Source organism: Oryza glaberrima, chromosome 2 (assembly GCF_000147395.1).
Source record: "Oryza glaberrima chromosome 2, OglaRS2, whole genome shotgun sequence".
In the NCBI taxonomy this organism is placed as follows: Eukaryota; Viridiplantae; Streptophyta; class Magnoliopsida; order Poales; family Poaceae; genus Oryza; species Oryza glaberrima.
In genome coordinates this window covers 33,098,531-33,112,923 of record NC_068327.1, presented here as the reverse complement: position 1 = coordinate 33,112,923, position 14,393 = coordinate 33,098,531, and the positions used below count along the sequence as shown (strand labels likewise).

Below are 14,393 nucleotides of genomic sequence, written 5' to 3'. Positions count from 1 at the left end.
CCTCTATTATGCACTACCAACACACAGTCCTCGTCGTAGCGGTAGTGCCACTACTACAACTACCAGTTGTACATTCTAGTATAGTATAGTACTATACCTCATTCTAGTATAGTATAGTATAGTAGTGTATGCTAATTGTTGCTTTGACCGGAGCTGGATTGGAGATTCGTCGCCTTGACTAACTGACGCATGGGTAAAAAATGCAGAGGTAAATAAAACAGGGGTTTTACTAGCTTGACTCTGTAATTATCTTGGAGCGTTGAGAAAAGGACTGGTTCCTCTGCATTGCCTTCCCAGTTGTACTCTGTCAAAATGTTGTTATTTTTCTTCATCAACTTGTCTCGTGCCAAATGTTGAAGTGGTAATACGCGCGCCGTAGCTTCCTACCTAGTGAGGTAACCAACTCTGCGTGAATTCCTGATCTGTTCTAAAATAAAAGAAATCTGGTTTAAAAAAATAAATAAAATAAATCGTGATCAATGCAGGCACGTCATGTGGATCGTGCTTTGTCAAACCTAACTGCATAGTATTTTAGAAGTAGTATATGCTTCATACGTTTTTTGTACGATTTAATTTGACTGAACAAACTAAAATATATCGAGATGGGCCGTGAATGCAAGGAGAAAAGAAAATCCCTCTGTCCTAAAATAAGTATAGTTTTGCACTATTTATATGATCATATCCAACGTTTGACCGTTCTTCTTATTTAAATTTTTTTATGATTAATAATTTTATTGTTATTAAATGACAAAACATAAATAATACTTTATACGTGACTAATTTTTTTTCATAATTTTTTTAAATAAAACAGACGGTCAAATGTTAGACACAGATATCCATGGCTAAACTAATTTTGTAACGGATGCAGCACAAAGAGAGTTAATATGTTGGATCAAATCCGGCCGTTGATTTTGTGGGTGATGGATGGAGCAGGCAAGGCAGCTGACCCGGGAACTGTTTCCCAAACCGGATGCGACGACCAATGCCCTTGCCCTTGTAGGACAGAGAATGAAATGGAAGATGTGGCTGGTCTACTTCTCTACTACAGATGTATTTATTACTAATAATACTTTACCACTATTTACCGATAAATATTAGCACACTTACTTAAAGTTGAAACGATTAAATTTTTTCACACCTTCACAAGCATAAGAAAATCTTACCATATTTATAAGTCAATGGCGTGCGAGATTTAGTTTGCTGGAAAAAAATATTGCCATAACTGTATCTACAAACAAACAGCTGCTAATGTGATCAAACCCGTCTAATCTTAGACGTGACAAACTGTGGTAAAACGTGGCTGACAACCTAAGCACAACCTACTGCTGTATTGTTGCGTAACGCGTACAGCAAAGCGCAAGTGGAGACCATGCATCGATGCATGCAGCTAGCCCATGTCGAGAAACAGGATAAAGAAAAGGGGAATTGCGAGATGGCAAACGCCCAAAACGGGCAGCTTGTTGCCTGGAGAGGAAGAGTGCTGGAGAGTAGTAGAGCATTGAGCATTGCAGAACGTGGGTGCAAGTACAAGCCCACTTTACTTTTTTTTTACCAACGCTGCATGTTACCCCTCATGGATGGATGATAATGCCCTTTCTGGTTTCATCAGTACAATGTACAGTACAGTACTAGCTCTAGTTTGGGATGATCACCTACTTTATTTGTTCAGCACCCGTAGTAGTTGTATAATCTATGCTACTAGTTGTATCCAATGCCCATCCATTCAAGTGATGGCATCCAAATAATACAATAGCGAGAACCTATCATCTAAGAGCCTGTTTGGTACAGCTCCAACTCTTAAATTTAGCTTCAGGAGTTGGGTCTGGAGTGGAGTTGTGGAGCTGCCTAAACCCAGCTCCACAACTCTAGTTCATTTTGTGAGAGAGCTCCACCCAGCTCCACTCCTAATTTTGGTGGAGCTGAAACTGTTTGGCTGAGCTCCAGCTCTAGGAGGGCTGGAGCTGGAGCTGGAGCTGTGCCAAACAGACCCCAAATAAGCGAAACGGCATATTTGCCAACGACAAATAATTTATGAATAAAACTTTTATATACGTGTTCCTAACGATATAAAAGCAAAGGCTAAAAAATAAAGTTCGAGATATAAAAACAAAGGCTAAAAAATGAACTTTGATTAAAAAACTCAAATTAAACTTCAAATTTAATATTGAGAGTTCAAAGCTGATAAACATAAGTATAAGTGAAAAAAATGGGGCCGTAGTATAATCTAATCTAATCTAATCAACCTGTTTGTTCTCTCACTGCAGTTGGGTCCCACAACACAACAAGGGCGAGTGAGTGAGCGAGTGGTGCGGCGGCACGCAGCGACGACGAACCAGGAAGCGAAGCAACGCAACGGTGGACAGCTCACGCGCGGTGGGGGGGCAGCGTGGTCGGCGGCACGTGACACCCCCCGCCCGCGGCTTGGCTTGTCGTGAACCCAGCCAGCCATGTGAGTAGTGATCACCGGGGGCTCTACGCCGTCGATTCCGAATCCGATGGGCGTGATCAGACGGCAGAGAGAGAGAGAGAGGGGAGGAGGGGGGCAATTCAGCGCGGGGATCACGCATGCGTTCACGCGTCGGTGTCTGTTTGGATTCTGAACAAGAAGAACAACAGTGGGTCGATTTTCAGTGACGCGCTGCTGGGTTGTGAAGTCGACAAATGAGGTTCCTCCTCTCTATCGTACTCCAGCCGTTCCATAAAAAAAAATAATTAGACGTTTGATTCATAATATTAATATGTGTTACATTCGATAATAAATTAATTTTTTATAGAACGGATGGAGTACTTACTCCATCTCAAAACAAGTTAATGCTGGATATGCTCACATTCAGTACTAGATTAACTTATTATGAAATGAAGATAGTACATCTATTATCTCGATGCTGCTAGCTACGAGTACTAGTTTCATACTGAAATTTTCTCTTTAAAAATTGTTCCATTCTAAACCAACCTCTTTACACTGTAATAATAATTAGTTTATTTATTTTTACTCTGAAGTAGGTTATAAAAAGAAATAGATTATTCATTAATTTATAAATTTCAGCTGTGGGGTCTTTAATAATTAATATTGATAGCGAGTTTATACAAAGTCGGTTAACAAATTCAGCATGGTTAACAAATTTCATCTTCAGAACATACTGTTTATTTGCCAAATCAGCTCTGGATGTTGGTATAGCAATCTGACGATAAACCCACCTTTTTTCTGAACCATGATGAACCGATCCAACCAGCTGACCTGACATCAGTTTCATAGTGAGGTCCTACAACATCCCGGTCTGTTCATCAATGAGCAGTTCCCAATTTGACAGCATGTAGCCAAGCTACTGCTACCAGTACTGTCCTCTTCGTAAGTCTTTCCACCATTTTTAATGGCTGACGACGTTGGTAAAATATATTTTACCACTAGTACTTAAGATAGTAGTGATTCATTGGATTCCAAAAGAAAAATAAACGGTTTGAATCAATTTATGTTACCAATAGAGAACATTATAGTTGTCGGTAAGAAATTCCCATGCATCTACCAACCTCATCTTTTCTCTTATACATATACTTATCAGTTAAAATTTAAATTTTCAACCTTAAATTTATAGTTGATTTTAGGATTTTTTTTATTGAAGTTTATCTTTCAGCCTTTGCTTTTAGATCGCTAAGAACACATATATAAAAGTTTTATTCTTAAATTATCTTTGTTTGTAAATATGTTGTCAAACAATGGGGCCGTATATACTCCCTCTGTCCCATTATAAGTACAGCCATAAGTTTCCGTGCCTAATGTTCGACCGTCCGTCTTATTTGAAAATTATGAAAAAAATTTAAAAGTTAAGTCACGCATAAAATACTATTTATATTTTATCATCTAATAACAATAAAAATACTAATAATAAAAATATTTCAAATAAGAAGAATGATCAAAGTTAGGTGCTGAAACCCACAACTGTATTTATTTTGCGACGAGGGAGTATCTCCTTATAGGATCAGACATCCAGACTTTTGCTGCGCAATGAGCGCAGCAACATGAGCAACCAAATGTCAACTCCTTTTTTCCACAGGTCTTCGACTAGCACAATCGACATGAGTACATACATTGACACAAAGTGAATGACAGGTGGAGCTATCATATTCTTCATACACGCTGGCGAGGGGGGCCCACACGACAGTGGCAGCAAAGCTAGTGCAGGAGCATTGGCTTGCAAGGAAGGAAACAAAGAGAAAAAAGACAGGGGAGAGAGACGCAGAAGAATTCCTTGAAAGCACACTATACTATCATCCAATCGATCGATCGATTGATCAGGTGATGGGCTACCCATATGCACATCACAGTTCCTGTACACAGTACATCCCCCCTTTCTGTTTCTCTCAGCATATAATTGTTTCAGTTTCTATGGGCCACCAAATAATAATTCCTCTTTGTTTTATACTAGCTGGGAATTTTCAGGCCACTGATCACAGTGTTCAGTACACCACCCTGATCAACAGTTTAGGAACAAAACATACTCATTAGAGTAATTTGAAACACAAGAACGCCAAAAAATGATTGTTTATGAAAACCGATTAATTAATTGAAACCCTGATTACTTATGTGTATCCTTATTTCATCAGCAGACAGAATGTTGACCTATGAACTGCAATGTGCGATCTATCTATGTGACAATTAGCAATAATAATAATAATAATAATAATAATAATAATAATAATAATAATAATAATAATAATAATAATCACAGTTCAGTACACAATCCTGATCAAATGGTTTAGAAACAGAACATACTAATTAACTTGAAACATAAGAATGCCAAAATTGATTGTTATGACAAGTGATTAATTGAAGCCCTGATGATTACTCAAGTGTACATTTTCTTACATCAGCGGACACAACAGTTGACCTATGAACTGCAATGTGCAATCTATCTAAGTGACAACTATGAATAATAATAATAATAATAAAACCAATGGTGCAATGTGTTTGGAGAGGGAGGCATATGGAGCTTAGATATAGCCATCAGTGCATCGCTTTCATGACGGTGGAATATTGGTATAGGTTAGGTGCAGAGACTTGGACGCTAACACGGTGGAATTGATAAAAATTTTCAAGCTAATCATATAATTTTACAACTGGTCGAACTATATTAGGTACAGCTTTTGGATGCTAGTAGCATATACATAGCTTCCTCTATTTCGACGGCTAAGCTGAACCAACTTAGTACGGCACATGCTACACTCTTTTGCGTACTAAGGTTGGATAGGGTGAGACTATCAAGAATAAAAAGACTCCTTTTGAATCCTTGAATTTTACAGAAATTTCAAATGGATTAGTTCAATTCCAAAAAAAAAAATTTCTATAAATTCCTCCATTCAAGGAATGCAAAAGTTAGATGAATTCTGCCAATAATTTTTTTAATTAATATACTAGAAGAGCATATTTTTCACTTTGTTTTTAATTTTATATTATAATATACTTTTTATATTGTTTTTGTATTGGTACAATGTACATGGGAGAAAAGCAAGCAAGCTGCTTAGTTTAATTAAGAGTACACAGTACTATGCTCTTTTGTGACCTGTGAGCTGTCTTGTAATACTGACCTGGCGTCGCCTCATGAATCCGACGTGCCACTGGCCAGCTTCTCTGCGGCCAGCTGGCACAAGCTGACAAGCTGTAGCCATCGCCACGTAGGATGGGTACCACGACAAAAAATGACTTGCATTGCTTTTTGCAAGTGTTTGTTTAGTCGCCACTACTGTCGTTGCAACTTCTTAATCACCCCTACTTTGTGTACCAATGTATGTATATATATGCATACACGCCCCAAGATGGAGTACATTAATTACTAGTTTCATGTCACAATCCAAAGTAATTATATTTTGGGTACATACAGAGAAATTAATTGATTTGGAAGCTAACTTCTACTTACATGTTTTGATGGATACGTGTGTAATGTAAGGCCCTTTTAATTCTTTTTTTTTTGAAGGTAGTACTATAGTGTTTTGCCGTGCTGGTAATCTTGCTTCTAAGATACGTCGTTGCATCATTATTATGGCAAATATATAATAGTAATTCTACTGTTTTAGCAGCTGCATAATTAGGTGATGGGATTTGTCAATTGGATGCTGGAATTGCATGCTCAACCATCAAACAAATGGTTTAGTTTAAAAAACGTAAAGTAAAAGGGAAATGAAAAGAGGGGAAAAAATAAAGGAAATTAAACATGGGATCACGTTGGTTGCATGTGCGCCAAAGACTAAGCTCCGTATTCTAGACCAAGTGATGACTAACTAATTTTTATAGTTTATGAGCGTGCAAAGATGTGGAGAATCTGAATTATTCTTTTTAATTTTTTTTGCAAGTGGGGAATCTCTAGTCTTTATGTCCATTTTATCACTTTGGAAAATGGAAAGAAAAATAAGACAACATCGGTCATACCGTACTACTTTTGTTCTCCTAAAAAAGAAAGGAAAACTTCAAAGTATGTATCACTGCACATATGATCGAAAAAAGACCAATTTATAAAAGAAGAAAAAAAAACAGAAACAATCACTGGTATTGGACCAAATAGCACATAAAATTCAGTTAGGGGAGCCCACTAAGGAGCATTTGCAACAAACTTTTCATAGAAGAATATATGTAAACAATATAGTATATACTAATATGTAGCTCTCCCATATTATTGTTGGGATTTCTCTCTACAGTTTGCATTGTTAGTTAGGGAGTGAACATCTTCCTCTTTTTAGCTAGTCCAAATACCTTCCTTGCATTGGTATTTTCCCTTTTTACTCGTCCAAAGCAACAATTTCCAATGGGTTATTCATATCATAAGATTAACTTGATTGCATATAAATTTCTTCATGGCAACGTAAATTTATGAACATGATTCAATTAATTTCTATCAGAGTGTAGTATTTTCAACATGATATAAATTAATTTACTAGGTTTTTATAATTCTGCATTTTTTTGTTGAAAATTATGGAGGCCATATGGGAAAGTGTGACGATGGAGTTGTCGGTGATATGGGGTATGGCAGACAGGGAGGAGTATATACTACTGCTACACAAAGTCACAAAACTACACCGAATAAATCAAATTATTTTTTCAGTAGCAGCAGCAGCAAACAGCTCATCAGGTGTTGGTGATACCTATGTTCCGGGCACCGATGCGGCCGTCGGCCACCGACACGGCGACTCCACCGGCTGCAGCCGGTGTCCGGCACCGGCGATCGCCGGTGAGCCCAGCCATCTTCTTTCTTCTACACTGACAGACTAGACTAGGATTCGTCTTTGCCTCGGGATTCCCACCAAAGCAGAGATGTCAAAATGGTCCCGGTCAAACTGCCCTACCCAACCACATTATTGAAAATTGCTAATTTAATCGTTAACAAATCGTAAAATAAATACCAAAACCAAGTGGATCCCAGTAAACAATGCTTTGAACATGCAAATTAACAACTCCTATGTGTCTACATCTCATGCTAATGTGCAATAACATGAGAAGCTGCTCCTAAGATTGAACAGATTTTGACAAAGGTGAGATCTTTCGAATTTTGAAACATTTTTCACGGGCAAAACACAGATCAACCAATCAGAACGTCAGTATTAGAGGCTATTCACTACTTGGAAGCTGTTAACAATTTTCACACTTGACACGGTATCAGCAGTCAAAAAATTTTCAATGAGCCACTGTCCATGTGCAAGTATTCCTTTTTCTTGTTACAAAAATAATTTTGACCGATCTGAATCTTAATGGTGCAATGTGTGTGGTTTGTGCAGGGCATAATTCTGGGTCCTAAAGGGAGATAAATGATGTTAAAATTCGTTGAGTCACATGCATTATGAACAGATCTATCCATGCATCTGCCTTATTGGTGTGGTGTGGAGGATGATGAGGGCTCTACATGCATATGCATATGCATCCCATGTGACATGTTCTTCAGCTTCCATCCAATCCAACTATCTCCCAGTCCTCCTCACCCCACACCACCCACTCAACAACAGCAAAAATCTTTTTTCAATTTCCTCAATGAGATCAGCACAGCAGGCTCAACCAAAGAAACAATTATCAGCAATGATCCAACAACCATACAGTTCAGAAAAGGGGGTAACCAGGTTGGTGCCAAACATCATAAAGGCCACAGCCCACACTACCACCCCCTCTTGTTAACACACAAACAGTCTCAGGGTGCCATTGTTTAGTATACAAGCATTGTTGTTGTAGATGTATCAGCAATTAATGAAGGTGTTGATAAGGAAACATAAGAGCATAAATGCATGCTGAAATTTCAACCTCCAAATTAAGCTAGAAGAGTTCATCAGGAAAATGACAGTAAATACATTTACCACTTTACAGTGCAGATCCATGATACAGACCAGTGGAAATATGAACCGGCACAATGAAACCACAGCACTTCCTTCTGAATATCTGATATCTTCAGGTACACTAGTCATAAGATTGTTACAGAACATAACTGAATATGCTCCACCAAGGGGGAAAAAGGGGGATATCATCATATATTGAGAACAACAAAAAATAATGTTGGAAGCTGTATGGTTTGTTTCCTTCTTCAGGCTACTTCTCAGGAGCTCTGAGTGAAGGAATGATGTCATGGTTACTACTTCAAAACAATACATAGCAATTATATGCCATACAATGTACTGTCCAGTCTCCACTATACAGCTACTATACATGTGAAGTGAATGAGCTCGCACATCACTGTAGTATCTACATGTTTCAATTGCTCTACTCTGATCGTATACACTTCAAATCTTGGGCAATAGCTTCAAGTGTGAAGCTGTGTCTCAGTTTCTCTGTTCTGATCATATACACTACATCTTGGGTACTAGCTTCATCATAAAGTTGTATCGCACTCCTTTTGCTATCTTAGGTTCTGGCCACTTAGCATCTTCTGGTACACGGATGCATTTGTATCCTAGATTTTTGTACAGACGCAGCGCAGCAATGTTGTTTACATCACAATGTAATGCCATGGATCGGCAACCCCAACTCTTTGCTCGCTCCTCTGCTTCTGCAACAAGCATTTTAGCGATTCCTTTACGACGTTCTTCCTTTCGGACTGCAACATTTGCTATATATGCAATACCTGTTCTGCATGTTTCAAACAAATCTGGATGATGTCAGGCGGCAAAGTACTAGCTCGTGTGTTATATTAACCCTCCAAAAATATGGACAATCTTCTACAGTTTATACAGAGTGAGGCAAATGAAAACAAGGCTTCACATATCTGAGCATTTCATCAGTGCAAAAGAATAGCACAACCAATGTTTTTGTTGACTTTGTATCCAACCAAAAACAACTTATTCCATACATGCCACAGTGCCGCAGCTTCATTTAGACCGCATAAGGTGTTAGAAGAGGTTGTGGCAGTGTTGAGATGGATGTCATAAGAGGTGCCATGCTCTATAATGCAGTGCAATAAATATTAGAAAACTGCCACAAGAAACGAACTCAGAGAATATCCTTTTATGTTATCTTGTATATGACATTTCACATCTGGTGAGATTAAAGGCCACACAGGGCAGCCTTTTTGGCAGTGTTTTCATGATGATCTGTTGGCTAATTTGGAAGGAAAGAAACGCAAGAGTATTCGAACAAAGAGACAAAAACCCTGCTCAGTTGGTTGAGGATATCAAAGAGGAAATAATCATCTGGAAGTCTGCAGGTCTCTTTTCACATTGTGAGAAGTAGAACTGTTTTTCAGCCTTAGGGCTTTTTATTTTCCCTTTCTCGTGGGGTAAGGTTTTGCCTCACAACACGTTCGACAACTTCTTGTCGATGTACCCTTGTATGTTTGTAATTTGTTTTCTTCCAATATTAATGAAATTTGGTCAGCCATTCCTTCGGCCAACCCGGCGAAAAAAAGAAGAAGGCTGTGGCACAAATACAATGCGCGTTCTATCCTAATTCAACAAGACGGTTTAATCCCTAACTATGATAGACTTCGTTGATTGAACTGGATGTTCATTTTAACCCAGGCAAGTTGCACTGCATTTAAATGTATTTCTCCAAAAAATATAATAAAACACATGTTTTTCCTCTATGATTCCAATCAAGTTGAAATTCAAATTTGCTCACTGTTTACAAATATTTTCTTGAAATAGTCAACAATGAACAAGAAATTCATGATATTTATTGCATTTTCTTCAAAATTCTGTAGGTAGGCTGAGCCCTCTTGTTTCACACAGTTCTTTCATCTTGTACAAGTAAAGCTAGGTGAGAGTCACCCAAGGAAAGGAAAGAGACATCTCCAAATAAATTCCAAGGCAACAAATGGTGCCCACGGTGGACAGTCAATACAGGAAAAGAGAGTGCGCATGAAGTTGTGTTTGTCTAGCTGTAGATAACTGTATCTCCCTTTGGATCTTAGTCAAAGAACAAAAAGGAAGGACAGCAAACAGAAAAGGGTATGGGGGCACATACACGTTATAACCATAAACGGGAGCTGAAGCAACTCATGTCGAAGCATCAGGACAATATATAGCTTTTTTCTTTAGAAACTTACAAGGTGAGAATGACATGGACTATGGTAGTTACAAAAAGGATAAACAGTATAGAGAAAAAACATGTGATGATAAAATTCAATGCGATGAGGTACAGATCATGATAAATTAAAACCTAGCATTAAGTTAACTATGCATTCCTGGAGAAAAAATGGAGCACAACATTTTATGTATTATGCCCAAGATTGTAGTTTTCTTAGTTTTGATTGATTCAAACCAATTGTGCTTAAGACTTATATTACATCTTGGCACCAGTGATCAAAAGACTGAGGATGGTGAAAACCAAAAAGATGATACTGCTATGTGCAAAGCTTGGGAGAAAATTAAGATGCCACGGATAGGAATTTTGTTGCAACAAAAAGGTTTTATATGACGATTGAGTTGCCGGGTCCTATGCAGATTTACTATGCATGCTGCTAGTGGAGTTTCACTCTTTTTAATTTAATAGTTCTTTCTGTATTTCAGAAATTCCAACGAAATATAAGTGCAACAAGGCTTAGGTGGCTGTTAACAACCAAATTTGGTAACATCGGTGTCAGGAAAGAAGATTGGATCAAAGCGAAGTCGGAAGCGGAGATTGAGTTCGGAAACAGAGCAGGAATCGGCCGGAGTCCAGATCGGCTACGGTTAGGATCGGCTAGGTCTGAGTCGGGCTAAGTAAGCCGGTACAGCCGATTCCGACAATATGACTTGTACACGACATCGGGTTCAAGTTAATGTACTTCAAGATGATTGCCACGCACGGATAGAGTCCTGGGAAGGCAATTGTATCTATTAATTAGGATATCTTATGTAAATTCCTTATAGATAAATATAGGCAAAAGTCTGCCGCAAAGACTTATGGTATCTTAAGAGTTTGTTAGAGATAATAGTCGTGTCCGGTATGGGCATATCTTGTAATTCTCGGGCATAAATAGACCCCGAGCCCTATGTAATTTAACAACACACGTTCAATACAATCTCGGCGCATCGCTACCCTTTTTGCTTTAGTTTTGTTTCGACGAGTTCTTGCTTTCGGGTTGAGCTGCATCGATTTCGATCTTCAACAAGAGGTACAATTCGTTATGACGGATTGCGTTCTTAGGATTAGTGCTTCCATCTTTATGATACTCTAATCCCGTTTATGTAATTCGTCGAGTTATCATATGTCTTACATAATCTCTAGCAATATCATCATCTAACCTGCCATCGGTTAACATCTGTTAATAGAGGGTAGCCGATTAGGTTAAATATTGATGTTGATCTAGATTATATGAGATATCTACCATTCTATGAAACTTCTAGCGGCTTGATTGTCTAGATATCGTTCTTCTTTTCATACTTAATGCTGCATCAGTTGAGTTTGATCTATTAAGTCATGCTTAGAATATCGATCTCTAGCCTGCCTTCTAGTTGCCGATTAGAATAGCATCGGAGTTTCAGCCGATCGTATCTGATTTAACTATGTTTATTCTATATGCCTCATTGATATGTTAAATCTGCCCTTTATATCAAGATATTGCTGTATCTAAATATGTTAGGCCTTTGTTTGATACATTATTCTTGCTTTAATATCCTGGTATGGAGTAGTATCGGAGTATTAGCCGACACATGCTAGATTTATCTGATCGGCTATGCTATAAACATATATAGTCCTGTTATTGATATATATTTCGATCTAAGTGATTTATACTGTCTCGGCATGATGACCGATCTATCCCAATCACTTGATTTAAGTATACATCGATATAAGGAGTATATATCATTAATATCTACAGCCGATCGAGTAGATTTAGTTCTTTTTTACTTATTCATGACCGCCGATCGATACACAGATGACATCGGCTCAAAGATAAATGATATGTCATCGGCATCTAGCCGATTGGCTATCATTTATAGATTTAACCACGGCTTCTTTGCTTCTATTTCTTGTTGATTACAGGATCAAATCAACTGGCACGCTAACACATCCAAAGGCGAGCTTTGGACCTGCACTGGAGTTAAGCAGACCTCCCAGGCCACATTTCTGTCAACAGTGGCATAGTTCAGAAATTCTATTCCCGACTCCAATGGTAAAGAGAAACGCTTTCCTTTAGTAATTATTATCATGCAAGAAACACTTGTCTGTTATGAGAGAAGGGAACCATTACTTTTGTATACTTAAATACTCTCTCCCCATTTTATGGGAAGGAATCATATCATAATTTATCACTGTTCTAGACACAAGTAGTTTAAGACAAAACATATTTGGCATTTGAGTTTTGCATGCACCTCATATTTAGCAAAATGTATATGAATTGAAAAATGGGAACTCAGGTGTTCCCCCATTTATGCAATTAGTATAAAATAATATGTTATTGTTTTTATGGCATTGCATAGTCAAGTGTAGTCTTCAAGGCTCCAATTGCACAATAAATTTAAGTTATTAACTAGCATGTTTTTTTAATATGACCTGTGTTAATCTGTTATTGACTAGCACGTATCCTTCAGAGATGGAAAGGCATTACAACAAATTATCAATTTTTTGTAGCTTGGTATGAACTGTTAGAAATTCCCAAGCCAATAAAGTAAGCTTCAAATGTAATGGGACGAACAATTACTTGGCTGAGGGATACCAAAAAAAAAAAGGAACATCAATGTCAGGACAAAAAGGAAACAACACCATAAGTAGAATGGATATGGTAAACAGGCTTTGGCAAAGTGAGTGAATGCATTTAAGGTGCAAAGAATAAGCAAACCATTTATATCTTGCAGTTGCATATGTGTATATGTGTTAGCAATCTTATAAGGTGTTTGAAGAAAATAAAGGTATACCTTCTCTGCTTGAGAGGCCCTCTTCTGGGAAGATAGTCTGCCACCGTGTCTACTGTAAGAATGCCAGCTATGGAGGCCTTACTGAGACCGTGTTTTTCTTGGAAGTCAGCATCTCTTAAATCTCCACATTCAATGCTGATACTTCTACTAAGCGAATTACTGTTAACGGCGACAAGGCAAGTTCTCATGCAGCCAGGTGGAACCGAAAAACCGGATAGGAGGGCAATGTAACGATCAATACGTAGAACAAGGTCCAGTGGAAAAGTGTAATCTGGAAAGAAAGAGCTGCAATGAGTATCAGCTACTTCCCAGCAATCCTCTAGCCGCGCATCTCGAACCAGGATGTCTGGGCTCAAAGATGGCAACAATTCAACCGCCGGGCTGGCACAGCAAACTCCTGAAAACAAAGTAGACATTCTCATGGGCACATGCCAACCATGTGAAATAAACCCAGATAAATTTACAGTTAGCTCATACAAGACCAACATATAAAACACTGAATGTTTAGTGTAGTAAGTTCAAATTATCGCGATATATTCATTTTGAGGTAGCATGGTACCCTTTCTAATGACAACACTCTAAGCCAAATGCCCCAGTTGGAGCAAGGTATTCACCAAATACTAATTCAGTCGATTTGCTAAACGACACTCCCATCCTTTGGGGAGAACCAAACCGATTGCGTGCTGTCAAATTAATCTTCCCCGGATAATCCAATACTACCCAATTGTAAAGAGGATTACGATTATAACCTCAATTACTTATCAATGCCAAGAAAATTGGAGCGGTAGATAAGACCTGCAGCGGGTTTGGCGGCGAAGGACGGGCAGCGGTGGTGCCGGACGGCGACTGCGGCGGATCGGCGGACGGGGTAGAGAGGAGAAGCGGAGGCGGACGATGTCGGAGAGCGAGCCAAGCTTATCGCCGGCGGCATCATGGCCTCCCTCCCCCCGCCTCGGCTCCTCCGCTCCTTCGCTGTCTCTCTCCTCCGATTTTTAATCTACTACTGTTTGCCCCCACTCTTTCCGCCTTCCAAACTCGTTTACGTAAAATCAAATTACGCCTTAGTAGGGTGTAGCCCACGGCCCACCTTTCCG

General features: G+C 38.7%; 1 protein-coding gene across 1 annotated transcript; it reads right to left on the bottom strand.

Annotated features, from left to right (window-relative positions):
• Positions 1-8,475: 8,475 nt before the first annotated feature.
• Positions 8,476-14,307, bottom strand: LOC127762976 (uncharacterized). Its single transcript, XM_052287521.1, has 3 exons — positions 14,095-14,307; positions 13,300-13,696; positions 8,476-9,094 (listed from the first exon to the last, which is right to left on the bottom strand). Exons 1-3 carry the CDS (start codon positions 14,231-14,233, stop codon positions 8,815-8,817), a joined length of 816 nt encoding a protein of 271 aa, XP_052143481.1. The 5' UTR covers positions 14,234-14,307; the 3' UTR covers positions 8,476-8,814.
• Between the last annotated feature and the right edge of the window lie 86 nt (positions 14,308-14,393).

Coding starts and splice junctions, on each gene's coding strand:
- LOC127762976 (XM_052287521.1), bottom strand. CDS start 14,233: ATGATGCCGCCGGCGATAAGCTTGGCTCGCTCTCCGACATCGTCCGCC. Junction 13,697..14,094: donor CGCCGCCAAACCCGCTGCAG/GTCTTATCTACC, acceptor CTTTGTTTTCAG/GAGTTTGCTGTGCCAGCCCG. Junction 9,095..13,299: donor GGGCCTCTCAAGCAGAGAAG/GTATACCTTTAT, acceptor TGAAACATGCAG/AACAGGTATTGCATATATAG.